The 18,428-nt window shown below is 58.8% G+C and overlaps 1 protein-coding gene across 1 annotated transcript; it reads left to right on the plus strand.

Moving 5' to 3' along the window:
* Positions 1 to 787: 787 nt before the first annotated feature.
* Positions 788 to 6,911, plus strand: LOC144616076 (uncharacterized). The gene is made up of 5 exons (XM_078445164.2): positions 788 to 913; positions 1,008 to 1,133; positions 1,253 to 1,295; positions 5,628 to 5,756; positions 5,981 to 6,911. Exons 1-5 carry the CDS (start codon positions 788 to 790, stop codon positions 6,115 to 6,117), a joined length of 561 nt encoding a protein of 186 aa, XP_078301290.1. The 3' UTR covers positions 6,118 to 6,911.
* The last annotated feature ends 11,517 nt before the right edge of the window (positions 6,912 to 18,428 follow it).

The following is an 18,428-nucleotide window of genomic DNA, read 5'->3' on the forward strand; positions in this document are numbered from 1 at the left end:
GGCCTTACCCGGTGGGGCTGGGCGCAACCAGAGTGGGCAGATGCGGACCAGGAGCCCTTTCTCCTGGTCTCTCTGGGGCCGTGTGCACCAGGGACCAGGGGGTGAGGGGTCCTGGCCCCCAAGGAGGGGGAGGTAGGTCGTCGTTTGTTCATTTTCCACGGTGCTCGTCGCGTCCCGCCCATGCCTGGGGCTGGGTTTGAGGCTGTACCTGCGGGTCTGGCCCCTGGACGCGGGTGGGGCTGTCGGCACTTAGCGACTGATCCTGGCCTCCTGTGGGCAGACGGCCGGCCTCCTACGTCGGAGGGCGGTGTGTGGGGACTCCTGGGGGGCAGCTGGCCTCCCGTCGCAGTGCTGGAGGTCAGACGCGTCCTGCCCAAGCTCCAGGCCCGCACAAGGGTTCCTTAACACCAGGTGACGGGTCAGACCAGCTCAGCGTGCTCAGGGGTCCTCGAGCCTGGCCCAGGACCAGGGTTGGGGTGCCGTGTCTCGAGTCTGTGGCACCCAGCTGTGTCCCCGGGAGCGGCGTTTCGGGCCTCCGCACCCGCATTCCCATCCGCAGCTGCCCACCAGGCCCCACCGTCGGGCTGTGGTCCCCAGACCGCTGGCGATGCTGGACCCTTTTCGGTCCCTTGCCCTTGGCCCTGGCGGGGGCTTGTTCCTTGAGGGCTTCCGGAGATTGAAGCCCAGGTGGCAACGGATGTGCGTCGTGGGCCGCTGTCCCTCCCTCCCGGTCAGAGCCTGTCCTCAGCTCCGAGGCCACCAAAGCCCCTTCCTCCCCCGGGCCCGCATGTCGAATGAGGCGCCACCAAGAGGCCCCTCAGCTGTTCTGGGGGATCTGGCTCATCTCCCGTGGCCTCCGTGGCCCCTCCACCGGCGGCCGCTGCTGGCAGCCGGCCGGTGGCGTCTGGAGGGGGTACGGGTCCCAGCCCCTGCGCGTCTGGTGGCCTCACGCCCTGCGGCACAGCCGCGAGCAGAGGCCGTAAGCAAGACTGTGTTTATCACAACAGGCGGCCCGGACTCGGCCTGGGGGCCACAGTCGCCAACCCCTCTCCCCAGAACAGGGCAAGCTGGTGTCGGGGCTGGTGGGCCAGCTGAGGTCCCAGGGAGATAAGGAGTCTGGGCCTGTGTCCCCGGTAGGTGGCCCGACCCCGGCACCCCATGTCACATTTGGGTTAGCGTCCTGCTTCTCGGGCTGGGTGCAGGATGAGTGCGAGCCGGACGGACAGACTGACACATGTTTTCTTTGGTCCAGGGAGCAGCTGCCCCACCCCCTGGGCTTCTGATGACGCGTTCAGGTAGGCCCCAGCTTTGCACCGCCTCGGGACGGGGGAAGTGAGGGTCACGGTGGCTGTGGCTACGGCCGGCCAGAAACCGCACCCGACGGGGCAGCACGTGGAAGAGGGGCAGTGGTGGGAGCCAGGCCGGAGGGGGCTGTGGGTGGTGGGACAGCAGTGAGCAGCCGGGAGGGGCCCTGGCCCCAGCGGGGGGCAGGCCCGGGCAGTGAGGGGAGGGTGGCGTGGCTGAGTGTGGCCAGATTGCCCGGGGTGGGGGGGGGGGGGTGTGGATGGAGCGGGCAGGCCCGGGCCGCCTTGGAGCCTCAGCCTTCGGGAGGGAGCCCTGTCCTTGAGGTGACGGAGAACAGAGGTGAGGGGTCCCAGTGACGGGCAGGGAGTGAGGGGAAGACTTGGGGTCCCCCAAGCACAGTTAGAAGGTGAGCGCTGGGCAGAAGCAGGCTCTAACTCCGGGAAAGGCCTGGGAAGTTGGGGGAAGCTGAACTTCGGGCAAGGTTGGCCTCGGGCAGGGTGGGGAGGGGTAGCTGGAGGTCAGGGCTCCTGACCTTATGCTCTTGGCAGGGCCTCTGGGCTGGGGGACCCTAATGAGCTCGGATTCTCCATCCTTCTTTGGAGATACAGGACACCTGTTGGGGCCGTTGCCTGCAGGCTGACCCGGAGGGGACGTCTGGGGGCAGGAGGGGGCGGGCAGGGCCATCGGCAAGCAGGGCCCACGGGAAAGCCCCACGCCAGCTGGCCTTGGGGCTCCCTGGGCGGGGATAGGGTCCTGGGGGGCCACCTCTGTCCCTACCGTCCCCTGACATCCACTCACAGACCGTCCTAGACACCTCCCCTGCTGTCCAGCCGCCTCCTCATAGGGGCCTGTGGCCGCCTGTAACCCAGGCACAGGGTGTGCCCACAGCAGCAGCAGGTGGGGCCGGGGGCACAGGTGTCAGGATCTGCTAGAGGATGTGGGCCCTTCCCACTGAGGCCAGGGGCTGGGGACTGGGGCCCCGGGTCTGGCAGGGACAGAGACGAACTGGGCCCAGGGTTGTGTGGCCAGAGCCTTGGTGACGGTGGGGGCGCCCAGGGCAGGCAGGACTGGGCCTGCCGTGTGGTCGGGGGGATGGGGGGGCAGGGCAGCACTCACTGATGATCTGCTTTGTTCCGGAAAGCATCTAAGGAGATTATGAGATGGTGGGAGCGGCTTGAACACAAGGAGCAGGAGGGGGGCGGGGGGTGAGGGGGATGAGATGGGGGCAGAGTGGGGGGTAGCAGGGAACCAGGGGGGAGCTCACAGTTTGCAGGGGGTGGTAGGGCACAGCACCCCCTGTCCCTGACAAACACCAGTTAGAGGCTGAGGCCAGGAAGGAGCAGCCAAGGACTTTCTAGAACAGTTCTGGGCTTTCTAGAACCTTCCACCCTTCTGCTTCCTACCCCCAGTAGACTGTGAACTGGGGAAGACATGGGTCTAACCCCAAAAGTAGCTGCGGAGTCTCAGGGACTTGTTCACGTGACCTCGGGCCAAGGCCCAGCCCCCTTCTTGGTTTCGAGGAGCCCCTGTGCAGAGGCCGGGCTTCCTGCCTAGTCTCCCCTCAGATCCCTTTTCAGCCCCTGAGGGGCTCTCCCAGCTCCACCCAGGCCTTTGCCTCTGCCTTACACCTGTTATTCCTTCTTGTCCTCTATCCCTCGGTACATGCCTCCTTCTCCAGGCAGCCTGCCCTGATCTCTCCTGGCCTCACTAGTCTAGGTGTCTCCCCCGTCCTCTAGGGTTACGTGGGGGAGGGTCTGCATCTGACCCTCTGTGTGCCAGCCCCTTCCCCCCAGGCTGGCTGGGGGAGAGTCCCACACTGTTGGTGTGCAGAGCCCGCGTGGACACGGTGTGGCTGGGCCCTTCTCTGGTGCCCGCGAGGGGAGAGGGCCCTGGCCCTGAGCCACCTGCCAAGGCCACCGTCCGCTAGGAAGAGGCTTCCTCACCTGTGGTAGTTTCTGTGTGCTACGAATGCAGCAGGGCCACCGAACCCCTCACCTCGGAGCTGAGATCTTCCGGGGACTGAAAACAGCCCGTTCTTCGCTTGATAAGGGCACACACGCTCTTCGAACCGCCAAACAGAGCAGGCCTGGTGGCATGACCTCGCTGGGCCCCGAGCGGATCCGGGCACCAAGTGCCCTAAGCCTGGCTTAGAAGCTAAGTGTGCAGAGGGCCCTCTCCCTGTTCCTCGGGATCAACACGTCCCGCTTTGCCCAAACCAGGAAGGTGGCCACCCCACGTCCAGCAGGAACCTGCCTTCCCTCCTCGAGGACCCTGGTCAGCTCGGTGCAGCCAGTCAGTGACGGCTGTTGCCTGATGCTCGGGCCCTCCCTCCCCTTCTCTGCGGCAAGGTCGTGGGTCTCCCTCATCTGGGACCCATCCCTGCTCCCAGTCTCCTGCACACCACCCCCCCCCCCCCGCCACGTACAGGCCTCCATGGGGGTCTGGAGCTTCTCCTGGGAGCCCCACGCCCTCCAGGCCTGCTCATCAGCACTGATGGGCAGCCCCATCTGCGTGTGGACCCGAGGTCTCCCTGCGGGGTCAGTGAGAGGAACACGGGAGAAGTTTTCGGGGCTTGGAGGGCCGCGGGCATCAGTGTTAATTGTTTTATATCAGTAAAGTGGGGGCAGCATCCCGAGGGGGTCCCACCCTGCACTGCAAGAAGGGGGGACCCTCGGGGGCCCCCAGGCCGGGAGGGGCAGGAACCGTGTGACTTGCTTTGGCTCATGGAGTCTGGTGAGTGACCCCACACGGCTGGGCCCAGTCTGGCTCTGCCTGGCCACCACGTGCTCCTGGCCTTGGCCGGAGCTCAGGGTCTCTGTGGCCCCAACCTCCCCGCTGGGAGCAAGCAGGCAGTATTGTGCCCCCCACCCCTGGCCTTGCTGGGGCGGTTAAAGGGCAAGAGGGTGAAAGGCACCCGGGGTCTACCTGCTGAAGCTCCCAGCCTTGGGTTTGGCTCCCTTGACCCGCGGACAGCAGCTCAGAGACAGGATGGCTTTCCACCGCCTTTATCCGAGGAGCAGGGAGCTGGCCGGCCCACCCCAAGTGTCTGTGCCCCGAGGGGACCCTGAGGACAGGAGTGTGGGGGAGTCTGCTGGACAACAGCCAGACAGGACATCACCCTGGGTCCCCTGAGGCTGGGGTCCTTCCTTGTGGCCCAGTGTGCAGGGCCGTGGGGCCAGGTCAAGTGCATCTTGGCAGCCCTCTAAGGGGCCACACTCCCTTGTGCCCTGGCTCATGCCGCAGCCCCTCCAACACCCTGGGGGGGGGGGGGCGCGGTGCAGAGTGAAATGGGGGAGGAGCAGGGACACATTTCTTGAGGACTTGAAGTGGCTGGGGCCATCCCAGAGGAGTGTCGCTGTGGATGGGAGAGGGATTTATTGTGGAGATGCACTGGTACAGAGGGGGGTCTCTGAAGCCTGGAGCCAGGGAGTGACCCAGGAGGACAGCCAAGGGGGTTGAGTGTGGGTGGCGGGGGGGCTGAAGATAGAACGATGGGTCACTTGACTGCAGTGGCCACAGGGGCATCCACGGGGACATCCACGGGGACATCCACGGGGGCAACTCAGCAGTGATTAGCCCACTGCAGGTGCAGAGGTGCGGGGAGAGGGGCACACCCTTTCCAGCTCAGTGGTGAAGGAGAGAGAAAGGAGGTGCTGGGTCCGGAGGGACGCGGGTGCTGGGCAGTTCTGGGGGAGTCCAGGAACCAGGGGCCAGGAGGTCCCCCAGGCTCAGGGTGGGGGAGGCACAGGATGGGAAGGGTGCTGGGGGGGGGTGGGGAGCTCTCGGGGTGGGAGGGGGGCACAGGACGGGAGGGGTGCCGCAGGGGGGGTGGGGAGCTCTCGGGGTGGGGGGGGCGCAGGACGGGAGGGGTGCCGCAGGGGGGTGGGGAGCTCTCGGGGTGGGGGGGCGCAGGACGGGAGGGGTGCGGGGGGGTGGGGAGCTCTCGGGGTGGGAGGGGGGCACAGGACGGGAGGGGTGCGGTGGGGAGCTCTCGGGGTGGGAGGGGGGCACAGGACGGAAGGGGTGTGGGGGGGTGGGGAGCTCTCGGGGTGGGAGGGGGGCACAGGACGGGAGGGGTGCGGTGGGGAGCTCTCGGGGTGGGAGGGGCGCAGGATGGGAGGGGTGCTGGGGGGGTGGGGAGCTCTCGGGGTGGGAGGGGGGCACAGGACGGGAGGGGTGCGGTGGGGAGCTCTCGGGATGGGAGGGGCGCAGGACGGGAGGGGTGCCGGGGGTGGGGGGTGGGGAGCTCTCTGCCGAATAGTCTACCGGGTCAGCCCAGCCCTCGGCCGCCCCCGGAGACTCACTGTCCTTTCTCCCCGCAGGAGCCGCGGGGCCTGAGAGACCGTGGGGCGAGGCGCCCCCCTACGTGAACATCCCCGTCAGCCCCTCCTCCAAGACGCAGCTGCACTACATGGGCCTGGAGCTCCAGGGCGCCGGCGCGGGGGTCCGAGGTGGGTTCCCCCCCCCCCCCCCCGGGGGCCTTCCCCTCCGGGGGGAGCTCCTCCCCCAACGCCCCCAAGTCCACGCTCCTGCTGTGTCCCCTGAGGGCGTCACCCCACCTGCCTCCCAGCTTGGCCCCCCTGCCCCCCATCGCCCCTCCCGGGCCGTCGGGGCGGGGGCCTCTGCGGGAGGCGTGGGCCCCGCGGGGCTGACCGGAGGCCGGGGCTGCTTTCAGGGGCCGGCGCCTCCCGCTACGCACAGATCGACATCACGGCCACCGAGGCGGCCCACAGGGCGGGGGCCCAGCACGCGCAGACCCGGGAGGAGCGGCTGCCCGAGCTGGAGCAGAGGAGGAAGGGGGCCCCGCGGTGAGGACGGCTCCGCGCAGAGCAGGCCTCCCTCCTGCGGGCGGCGGGCGAGGGCACGGGGGGGGGGCCCGTCATCTTTGCCGCATCCCCGGTGGTCTGGGCTCCGTGACGGCGGTCTCCTGGCCGCGACCCCACGCGCTCCCCGCCCCCGCGGTCACTGGCGCCCAGACCCAGCCTCCGTAAGTCACGCCGGAGCTCAGGCAGGTCAGGAAGGGCCATGCGTCCAGGTGCCAGCTTGCCGCTGGTTACCTGGGCCGGCGCCGCGTCTCAGCCGAAGGGGGCCGCGGGATCGCACAGCAGTTTCCGTGGCGCTGGGATGCAAACTGCCCCCGTTCCACGGGCGTGGTGGCCACCCGACTGATGACAGACATGTCCTCGGAAAACACGTGTCCCCAAGCCACAGCAAGGCCAGACCAGGCCCCGCCTATGCCGAGCATCCTGCCGTCCCCCCGGTTGCCCCCGCTCTGCAGCAGCCTCCAGCTGCGCCCACTCCTGGGTCACCCCTGTCCCGTGCCGGGTGACGGCGCCAATGAGCGCTGGGGGCAGGAGGACTGTTCCACCTTCAGACCTGTCAGGCTGCCCGCGTGGCCCCCACATGTGGTCACCTGACTGCACGGCTTCTTAAGACCCATTACAGTGAGTCATGTAAATAGTTCAAAATTGTTAATGTTCTATTTTTAATACGCACATTATTTTCCTGAAGGATGAGGCGACTTCTTTCTTGTGCTGTGTCTGTAGCGGGCCGTGGCTTCGCTTGACCCTGGACATGGTTCTGTCATCTTGAAACAGCACAGGTGCTCAGGGCCGAGGTTACCCCCGACCTTGGCGGGTCTGGGTGGGGCGTCCATAGGTGTTTCCTCCCAGTGGTTCCTGGGGCCTTGGGGAAGTTGTGTGGCATTTTCATGGCTCAGAGAGCTGGAGGGGGTGGTCGTGGCTCCACTGGCCGATGGGCATCTGGGTGTTGGGAAGTTTCCAGACATTCCCGGGGCTTCCTGACATTCCTCCTTAGGCATGAAAGGGAAGCACCGGGCTGGGCCCTCTGACCCTCATCTCAGAGATGAGATGGGGTCTGTTCTGCCTGACCAGGGTCTCCACCATAGCCCCCTCAGATGCCTCCCATCCATCCACCCACCATCCATTCTGTCCACCAACCACCCATCTATCATGCAGTCATCTGTCCATCACCCATCCACTGTCTATCCACCCACTACCCATCACTCGTCACTCATCCACATCCATTCATATCCCTCCCCCCCACCACACCCCTGATCCACTAAGGGCCCAGCCAGTACAAGGGTAGCACATGTGGGTGACACTCCGTATGTCCTCCTCAGCCGAGATCCCTCGGGTTGGTGGGTTTCCCAACACCAGCACCCTTTTCCTCGCCCGGTCTTCTGAGCTGACACCTGACTGCCGGGGAAGCTTGTGAGTCAAGGCAGAAGGAAGGAGGCTCAGCCCTGAGCCTGTAGGGGCAAATGTCCTGGGCGGGATGCCAAGGCCTCAAGGTTGATCCTGTGAACAAGTCAGGCTGTCAGCCTGAGAGGCCCCCACTAGCACGCCCTGAACAAGATTCTGGGGTAGACGTCCCTTTCAAATTACAAGGTGGGGAGCGGAAGCGTGGCCTGCACACCGCGGTCCAGGGTTCCAGCAGTGAGGGGCTGCCCTCTGGGTGAGAGGGGCTCAGATGTCCACACACATCAGCTCTGGGACAGGCAACTCGGGGTCCTGGGCCTTACCAGCGACCTTGAGTGGTTGGTGTCTGGGGTCCACTGTTACTCAAAATGAAATAAGGCTGCTGTGTTTTTGTGACACTGAAACAGGGTCATGGATGTGTTAGGCATTCACAGCTCCCCGAGGGGCTCAGCCACCATGAGCGTGGGTGAGGAAGGTGTGCTTTGGCGGGGAGGGCCTCAGCCAAGGCCAAGGGTGACCGCCCTCCAGCCCAGGAGGCCTCAGAGTGTGGGGGGCTCAGCCAGCTGTGGCGGCCACACAAGCAGAGCAGGGGGACAGCCCCCCGTCCTTCCAGAGCCGTGAAGGGCTGCACGGCGCTCAGTGGCCAGAGCCCAAGACTGGGGTCAATCCGGCAGAGCGGCTGCAGCTGCCAGAAGGCGAGGTGCACAGGCCACTGTGTGTGGCCCTGGAGGGGTTTGGGGGACCCTGTGTAGCCGAACCCAAGTTCCATCTGCCGGAAACACAGCAGAGACGATCTCTGAGACGTCAGGTTTGCAGCAGGAAAAGGGGTTTGTTCAAGAGGCAGCCAAAGGAGGAGACGGGAGTGGAGGGAGGGGGTGTGAAGGGGGTAGGGGGTGGCGGTTGGGGGGCAAGCCTCGAATCCACCTCCTCAAAGGAGGGGGGTCGGGGGAAGTCTGAAGGCGGAGGAAAAGGTCTGGGTAGAAGCTGCGGCTGTGATCAGTCTCATTAATGCTTTGGTTTGCCACTTTCACCGGGACCCCGACTCGAGCCCGGGAAGGGCTGGCTCCCGCCTTTGTGGAGAGGTGAGAGACGACCCCGGCCCGGATCCCCGCAGCCTGCCCCACCTCCCTGTCGCGCCCTCGGGTGCCCTCTGGCCTTTGCGGGCTCAGGCTGGGGCCCTGCGGCATCGCGCACGCAGCTGGAGGCCGGGTTGGGTTTCGTGTCTTAGCTCTGGGACATCCGTGTCAGATGGGAGACCTCATCGTCTCGGACGCACAACCTGGCATCGGTTTCGGATACAACACGGATTCGCTACTCGTGTGTGCCGCGAAAGCGTCACCACAGCGCGTCCATCCTTAACCGTCCATCTCGGCAGAGTTACCAGGTTTCCCTTTGCCTCCCTTAGCGAAGATCTCCTCCCTTAGCGACTTTCAAAGATACGACACAGTGTTGTCAGCTGCAGTTCCCGTGCTGTGCACGTCCCCCCACCGTTGCGTAACTGGAACTTTGTACCTCTTGACCCCCTTCACGCGTTGTGCCCGGCCCCACCTCCGGCACCTATGAGCTCTGCGGTTTTTCTTCAAGATTCCACCTGTGAGTGAGAGCATACGGTATCCATCGTTCTGACTTATTTCGCTTAACATAACGGCCTCCAGGTCCATCCACATTGTTGCAAATGGCAGGACTTCCTTTTTCATGGTTGAACGGTATTCGTGTGTGTGTGTGTGTGTGTGTGTGTGTGTGTGTGCACGCACACATGCACTACCATCTTAACCCACTCATCCATCAAAGGACACTTAAGCGCTTCGGTTGTTTCCGTGCCTCGACTACAGGGGCTAATGCTGCAGTGGACATGGGGGGGCAGGTATCTGAGTTGGCGTTTTTGTTTCCTTTGGATAAATACCCAGAAGAGTCATTGCTGGATCATGTGGTAGTTCTTTCTCTTTCTTTTTCTTTCTTTCTTTCTCTCTCTTTCTTTCTTTCTTTCTTCTTTCTTTCTCTTTCTCTTTCTTTCTTTCTTTCTCTTTCTTTCTTTCTTTCTTCTTTCTTTCTCTTTCTCTTTCTTTCTTTCTTTCTCTTTCTTTCTTTCTTTCTTCTTTCTTTCTTTCTCTTTCTTTCTTTCTTTCTTTCTTCTTTCTTTCTCTTTCTTTCTTTCTTTCTTTCTCTCTCTTTCTTTCTTTCTTCTTTCTTTCTCTTTCTTTCTTTCTTTCTTTCTTCTTTCTTTCTTTTTCTTTCTTTCTTTCTTTCTTTCTTTCTTTCTCTCTCTCTCTTTTTTCTTTCTTTCCTCTTTCCTTTTTTGAGATCTGAGGAACCTCCATCCTGTTTTCCACAGCAGATGCACCAACTTACATTCCCACCAACAGTGCCCGAGGGCTCTCTTTTCCCTGCCTCCCCCCCAACACAGGTTACTTCCGGTCTTTTTTATAACATCCATTCAGGCAGGTGTAAAGGGATTTCTTGTTGTCGTTGTGATTTGCATTTCCCTGATGATGAATAACGTTGAGCATCTTTTCACGTGTCTGTTGGCCATCTGTAGGTCTTTGGGGAAGAAAGGCTATTTAGGTCCTCTGTCCGTTTTTTAATGAAAATTTTTTTCCTTTTTTAATGTTTATTTACTTTTTGAGAGCGAGAGTGTGAACAGGGGAGGGGCAGAGAGAGAGAGAGAGAGAGAGAACCTCAAGCAGGCTCCGTGTTGTCAGCATAGAGCCTGACTTGGGGCTTGAACTCACGAACCATGAGATTATGACCTGAGTTGAAATCAAGAGTCAGACACTTAACTGACTGAGCCACCCAGGAGGCACCCCCCCCGACTTTTTTCTATTAAGTTGTCTCAGTTATTCATATATTTTGGATATTAACTCCTTATCAGATAAGGCTGTCATTTCATTTTTCTCGATGGTCTCCTTTGCCGAGCAGAGGCTTTTTTGTTTGATGTAGTCCCACTTTTTTTCTTTTGCTTTTGGTGTCAAATCCAAAAAATCACCACCAAGAGTGATGTCAGGGAGTTATCAGCCTGTGTTTTCTTCTAGTTTTACGGTTTCATGTTTTACTTTCAAGTCTTTAATCCATTCTGAGTTAGTTTTGTGCATGGTGTGAGGTAGGGGTCCAGAGGCTGTCCCGTATTCCCAAACCATTTATTGAAGAGACGGTCCCTCCCCTATTGTATTCTCATTTTTGTATTGTATTCTTAGCCCCTCTGTTGTAAACTAATTGACCATTTAAGTTGTGGGCTTATTTCTAGGCTCTTTATTACGTTCTATTGATCCATGTGTCTGTTTTTATGCCGATGCCCTACTGTTTTACTACAGCTTTGTAATATAGTTAGAAATCAGGGAGGGCGATGCCTCTAGCTTTATTCTTTTTTCTCAAGATTGTGCTGGTTCCTTAGTCTTTTGAGGTTCCATACAAATTAGGATTTGTTCTATTTCTGTGAAAAATGCCATTGGAATTTTGGTAGGAACTGCACTGAATCTGCAGATTGCTTTGGGTAGTCCGGACCTCTGAACAATAGCAATTCATCCCATCTGTGAGGACAAAGTATCTTTCTGCTTATTTGTCTTCAAGTTCTCTCATCAATGTCTTATAATTTTCAGTGAGCAGGTCTTCTGCTTCCTTGGTTAAATTTATTCCTACACAATTTATGTATGTGATGCAATTATAAATGGGAGTTTCTTAGTTTCCCTGACAGCTTGTTATTATCCTGTGACTTTACTGAAATTAATTAGCTTTAACAGGGGTGTGTGTGTGTGTGTGTGTGTGTGTGTGCGTGTGTGTGTGTGTAGACTGTAGGGTTTTCTATATACGGTTATCATGTCATCTGAAAATAGTGAGTTTCACTTCTTCCTTTCCAATGTGGATGCTTTCTGTTTCCTACCTGACGGCCGCGGCTAGGACCTCCATCCATACTTGAATATGGTGGCCGGCTTGTCACATAGGGCCTCTACTGAGGACACCTCATCTTGGAAAAGCAGAATATGAGGGACTGCCCACCAGTAGGAAAGCGGTGAAAGCAATGTGCAGCTGCTACAACCAAAGGCTGCTAAGTGCCCGGATGGGAGACCCCACGAGACGCCGGTGGGGAGCAAAGTGGGGTGTGCAGGGGCACACAAGCAGCCTTCCGTTTGTTCCCACGCCTGTACACACGGGTGCTCGCTGGAGAGGACCCAGCAGGAGGACCATGCCCCTGGTCTCTGGGGAGGGGGCTGCAGGAGGGGCAAGGAAGCCTCGCCGAGATGCTAGGACACACAGATTGGAATAAAGAGTGACTCACACATGTGTCCCCCCCACCGGCCGAGGGGAAGCCGAGGCCCCTCGTGCCAGGTCTTTCCCTTCTCTGTCCCAGAGGTGACGGTGCTCCCCCATTTCCCCGCACCTCCTCCTCACCATCCCTTCACACACTGTCGGTCTGTGTGAACAGCACCTCCGGTGGGAATCCCTGCGGCCTCCTTCTTCTCAGCGTCCATCCTGCTGCAGTCCCGACCCCGAGGTGCCACCCAGTTGTCATGGGTCCACATGGACACCCAGGGGCCCCGCCCCACCATGGACAATGTGGCTCCAAAGTCCCGAAACGGCCTCTGGGAGTGGGCACTCGGGCGGGCCGGGGTGCAGTGGGAGGGAGCGGTGGGTCGGAGCCCGCGTGTCCCGGCTTTCTGGGATTTGCCACGTCGCCTTCCGAGCCGGCTGTAAACGCATGCCGAGAGAAGAGCCCTGAACGGGCCGCCGTGGTGCCCAGAGGGCACCTCACGGGTCACTCCCTTCCCTCCCCCTATCACTAGTGGGACGGACGCGCTCACTGGACGCAGGGACTTTCTGTCCTTGAGTTGCCCACTTTGGTCTTTTGCTCTCTCCTACTGAGTTGTCGAGAGACAGTAACACTGGCTTGTGGGATGTTTAAGTATTTTGTACCGGAGATCCATCCCACGTCTGGGTCGGATCCCTTTCTCCTGGGTCCAGTGTCTTCTTTCCTGACTTGATTCTTCCTTTAAGGAACGCTTCCCCCGGTAGGAGCCGAGGGCAGGGTGTGAGGGCAGGTCTGAGAGCCTATGTGCTCAGGAAACGTCTACCTCCACTTTCACGCTTACTGTGAGCTTGGCTGGGTGTACGATTCTAGATTGGAAAGGGTTTTCCTTCAAACTCTTGACCGCGCTCCTCCGTGCTCCCGCTGCTGGCGGTGCTGCCAGCGCCACTCTTCATTCTGAGCCCCGTCCTCCTCTCCGCGGGACACTCAGAATCTTGTCTCTGCCTCCACTGCTTTAAATTTACCAGTTACGGGGAGCCTGGTGGCTCAGTTAAGCATCCGGCTTCGGCTCAGCTCATGATCTCTGGGTCCGTGAGTTCGAGCCCTGCTCTGGGCTCTGTGCCACCAGCTCAGGGCCGGAGCCTCCTTCGGATTCCGTGTCTCCCTCCCTGTCTTCCCCTCCCCCATTCACACCCTCTCTCCAAAAAAAATTTCAATTACTACTTTCACATCTTATACTGGGGTCTTTCATTCTGGAAAGTTGCTCTTCAGTTTCAGGGGCTTTTCTTGGACATTTTGAGGTCTCCTCTCTGGTCTCTCCTGGGTCCTGCTCCTCTCCTCTCCTGGCTCCTGGGCCACTGGCTTGTCCTTTCAGTTTGTACGTGATTTTCCATCTCCTTCTGTGGTTCTTTGTGCGATGCCCTCCTTTTTCACATCCGTTTGGGGATTTACTTCCGCCATCAAACGTACATTCCCTAGAGCTGGTCCCTGCTTCTTACGCACTGTAACAGTGCACGGATGCACTTTTCTCTCTCCGACGAGTTTCTCAGTTACAATTTACAAACAGAAAGCCACACCAATCTAAAGTGCACAGCTTGGCACACTTTTACACATGTATGACCCAGGTCCCCACCACCCAGGAGATAGAGGGCATTCCCCATCACAGAAATTCCTTCCGGCACTTTTGAGGCCACGCCCACCCCAGCAGGTGACTATTTTGACCTCCTTTCCTAGCAATTGACTCTGTCTCTTTCACATTCCTCTTCTTTTGTTCAGAATGTTGAGATTCCTCTCCATTGCTACCTTAGCTGCTCATTCTTTTTAAACTGCTCCCACACTGGAGCTTTTCTGCCTGTTGTGTGGGACCGGATGAAATAAACTTGAACGCAAGTTGCAGCACATTCTTGTACAGGCCTTTGGTGGACATACCCGCTTAACTCTCCCGCAAATGCACGCGATCAGCAGGGCGCACGGTGAGCGAACGTTTAACTTCAGGAAGGAACTGCCGACCCTCGCCGTGGACTCTTCTCATCTCAGTTGTCCTCGTGGGTGTGTAGGGCTGTCCCCTCCCATGAATTTGCATTTTTCTGATGACTAATGGCCTTGATCACCTGTTCGTGTGCTTGCTGGCCATCTGGATGTGTCCTTTGGTGAAGGGCCTGTTGAAGTCTCGTGTCCATTAAAAAAGCGGGTTTGTGGAATTTTGGACCTGGGCCCGGTCTCAGACATGGCCTTGAGACCACTCGTCATTCTCTGCTTGGCCGGTTGACAGTCTTAACGATACACCTTGACGAGAAGTTTCTGATTTTGATGAGATGCAGTCTTTGTTCCTTTTTCTTTTATGGTTGGAACCTTTTGGGGCCTGTTTTAGAAGTCTCTGCCTACCCTCTGGTCAGAAAGATGCTCTCTTGTTTTCTAGAAGCTTCCACAGCTGGGCCCATGGATTGCCGTGGATTATTTTGCATCCCTCTGGTCAGAAAGATGCTCTCTTGTTTTCTGGAAGCTTCCACAGCTGGGCCCATGAATCGCTGTGGATTATTTTGCATGCTTCTGGTCAGAAAGATGCTCTGTTTTCTAGAAGCTTCTTCCACAGTTGGGCCCATGAGTCGCTGTGGATTATTTTGCATCCCTCTGGTCAGAAAGATGCTCTCTTGTTTTCTGGAAGCTTCCACAGCTGGGCCCATGAATCGCCATGGATTATTTTGCATCCCTTTGGTCAGAAAGATGCTCTCTTGTTTTCTAGAAGCTTCTTCCACAGCTGGGCCCATGAATCGCCGTGGGTTATCTTGCATCCCTCTGGTCAGAATGATGCTCTCTTGTTTTCTAGAAGCTTCCACAGCTGGGCCCATGAATCACCATGGATTACTCTCCCCCAAACATGAGTTTCTCCAGCTTCATTTACTGAAAAGTTTCTCTCCTCAAACTAGAGGTTTCCAGTTCTTTCCTCCAGAATCTAGAGGTTCTATTTGGTTCTTGGAGTCTGTTAGCTTGTTCTTGGAGACAGTTCTGAGTCTGTCCTGTATTCCGTAAACAAACAACGACAGACTGCTGTATCCCCACGCATTGGGACCATCATGGTCACTCCAATCTGTCTTCAGCCTGTGGCTGCCTGTGTTGACTCCCGTCTTCGTGCCTGATTGTTTTCTTTTTTAAATTTTTTTTTTAATGTTTATTTATTTTTGAGACAGAGAGAGACAGAGTATGAATGGGGGAGGGGCAGAGAGAGAGGGAGACACAGGATCGGAAGCAGGCTCCAGGCTCTGAGCCATCAGCCCAGAGCCCGACGCGGGGCTCGAACTCACGAACCGTGAGATCGTGACCTGAGCTGAAGTCGGACGCTCAACCGACTGAGCCACCCAGGCGCCCCCCTGATTGTTTTCAACTCTGCATTTGTGAACAATTATGCTTCGGTTTGAGAACTAGGGCAGTTCCTTCCAGAAAGGGTTCTTTTAACGTCTGCCGGCCCAGAAACACCAGACCTGCTGTTTGTGGTCTGAGGCCCAGGACCCAGGCACGGACTCTGGCCCTCTAGTCCCCCCCTCTGCACAGGAGCCAGCCAGCCCCCACTTCCTGGGGCAGGCGGAGGGGTCCAGGTTCGTGTGGAGGCCCTCCCCTTAGGCACCCACCGCACCCCAGCTCATGGCCCTGGACGTCCACATCCGCGGGATGGACGCGGAGTCTCACACTGCACTGCCTTCCTGGGCTCTTGTGGTTTGTCTCGCCCTGGTCACATCTTCCCAGGCTGTCCCATTTCCACCGCTCCTCAGGAGGGAGGCCGACTCCCCAGTGTGGCGGCTCCTTGCAGTGAGTTAGAGCCCCTAGCCCAGTCACACTGTCACCTGTGGTTGCACATTTGCCCAGAGGCTCACTCTGACCACACCCCCCCCCTTTGATGTGTAGTATTTTCACTGACATTCAATTAAAAGTATTTCCTAACTTCAAATAGCATTTCTTCTTTGGCCCACGTGTGCTTTTAAAGTTCCTAAATGTTCTTATTTTAATTGTCTCTTTGTTACTGAGGGCCTCCTTTGTTGCACTGAGGTCCAAGAACGTGATCTGTATCATCTAACCTTGCTGCTAATTTACTGGAATCTTCTGTGTCCTGGTACACGGTCAGCTTTTAAAATGCTCGTGTGCACTAAGCACATGTTCTCTCCAAAGGGCACAAGGAGATCACACCTGCTGTCTGCAGTGCATCCATCTATGTCCTCCGTCAGTGACCTGAGCTGCTGTGCGGAGAAGCTGGCACAGGGGTGGCGAATTAAACGCAAATGAGACATAGAGGGTAAAAGCCAATGAAAGAAAACTAACAAACAACGGGGGGAAATCAGCGAAGCCGAAGCTGGCTCTGGGGGAAAATGTCTAAAACTCGACAAAGCCTCGGCTAGACTGACCGGGGGGTGGGGGAAAGGGGGGACAGCAGAATCCAGCAGCAGGAACAAAAATGGGGCTCCACCGCAGACCCGACAGGCATCAAGGGGACAACTTTACGCCAACTGTTTTGACAACTCAGATAAAATTGCTCAGATACAGCCCTGTATCTAGCCTTAAAAACCGAGTTCTTAATCAAACTCTTGGCACCAGGGACACCGTGGGCCCAGGAGGCTCCAGCAGGAAGGCTGGGGCACGTCAAGGGGGAAGGAATGCCACTCCTGCGCCGGCCACGGCAGAGCCTGGCAAGGGACGCTCCCGGCTCGCCTCAGTCCGATGTGACAGCAAGTGTGACGCGCTTCACGCGGCAAGAACAAGGCCCACGGGCCCGTGTCCCTCGCGGGTACATGTAAGCGAAGGCATGGCGCTCAGGGAGAAACGACACGAGAGGGCGCGCCGACACGCGGGGATCCGGCACACAGGGCATGAGGTCATTATATGAAAACCACAAACCGAGGTGAGGAGACACTACAGACAGTGGCATTCGGTATGGAACACGCGGGGAGAAATGTAATGAAAACGTGCAGCGTCTGTGTACAGAGAGACACAGGGCCGGCTAAATAAACGGGGTACACGCAACGCGAGAGGCTCGAGACTCGCTCCCGGGATGTCGATTCTCCCCAGAGCGAGCCGCGTACTCAAGGTGATCCCTGTCAAAATTCTAGTCGCTTTTGCAAAAACCAAGAAGCTGACTCCAGGATACACATGGAAATGCTAAGACCCACGCACACCCCCTGATTCCAAGCCTTGTTCTAAGGCTACCGTAATGGGGACGGCGATAGCACGAGGACAGTCTAGAAGCAGCCACACCTGTGTGTCACTTGAGTTTTCACAAAGGCACCAACCCAGGAAACAAAGAGGAAGACGCCTGTATGAAGAGGGCACTGGAACGTAAGGAAGCAAGCGGCCCCGCCCTTCAGCGGCCGAGGGCGTGCGGTCAGGGGCAGGGCACCGCTGGACGGAGCGCACACGCGCAGCGAAGCGTCTCCTTGCGGTCGGGCTCCGTGTGCGGACGGTCGAGCGCAGGCAGAAGCGAGCTCCGGGGAGAAAGGCGGGTTCGCCCGCGGGCAGGGGGCTCGTCCTCGGGCATCTGCGGCCGTGAGCGCACACGGGGCAGAACGACGCGCGCCTGGGCTGCGGGGTGCGCGCGCCCCCTCCTCGGCGCTCGAAAAGTAACCAAACCCCGGGGACGGGCCACCCCGCCAGCGGAGCCCTCCAACGCGCAGCCAGAACGTCCAGTAGACTGGACCCCAAGCCTCTCGCGGCCTCCTGCCGGCCAGTGGCACCGCGAAAGCAGTCGGGGCCGTCCTGCACGCTGGGGGTGAACGCATCCCGCGGGACCATCGCTACCGCCAGAAGCCTGCAGGGCGCATGCGCACACGGGGACGTTCACCACGGGGCTCCCAGCCTGTGTTACCACCCAGACCCGGAAACAACTCGACTCCAAAACGTCCAACAAGCGCACCACGGAATACTACGCGACAGCGCAAAGGTACACGCTTCCGTGAAATGATACAATTGCATCTCGACACGCCAGCTAGAAGCCACACTGCCCCCCACCCCACACAACTGTGCGCTCTCATTTCTTGCCCATGAAGTTCAAACAGGGAAGCCCAGCTTTACTGAATCAAGAAAGCGATGCCTGGGTCAGAGACAGACTGGGTGGTTCGAACAGCAGGCGTCTGTCAGTTCTGGAGGCCGGAAGTGACGATCAAGGTGGGGGCAACGGGGTTCTGGCGGGGCCTGCTTCCTGGACCACAGACGCAGACTTCCTGCTGCGTGCCCGCACCGTGGAGGGCCAGGGGGCTCTCTGGGGCCTCTTCTTACAAGGACCCTGGTCCTGTGTGCAGTTCCTCCCTCGTGATCTGATCACCCCAAGGCCCCATTCCTGACACCCTCACCGTGGGAATTAGGTTCTGGTGTGTGAATGTGGGGGGGCCACGTGGTCAGCTGTAGGAGAGGAGTGTGGTGGGTCATCTCCACTTATCGACCTGGGGTTGGGTTCCTGAGCACCCACTCGGGAGGACTCCTGGGCCCCGGCCTGGGGCCCGACACAGCACCGGCTTCCTCCAGTGGCAGAGGCAACGACAAACCATGAAGACCCGTCTGGTTCTCTGGCACCTCTGACTGAAGGCCAAGAGCTCCCTTAAGGCGGTTTCTTGGATGGTAAACTGAGTCAGAGGTCCTATTCTGTTTGCCTCCATGTCCTGGGCCCGACCTCCTCCTGGGCCCTG

Source organism: Panthera onca, chromosome B1 (genome assembly GCF_046562875.1).
Source record: "Panthera onca isolate mPanOnc1 chromosome B1, mPanOnc1 haplotype 2, whole genome shotgun sequence".
Taxonomy (NCBI): Eukaryota; Metazoa; Chordata; class Mammalia; order Carnivora; family Felidae; genus Panthera; species Panthera onca.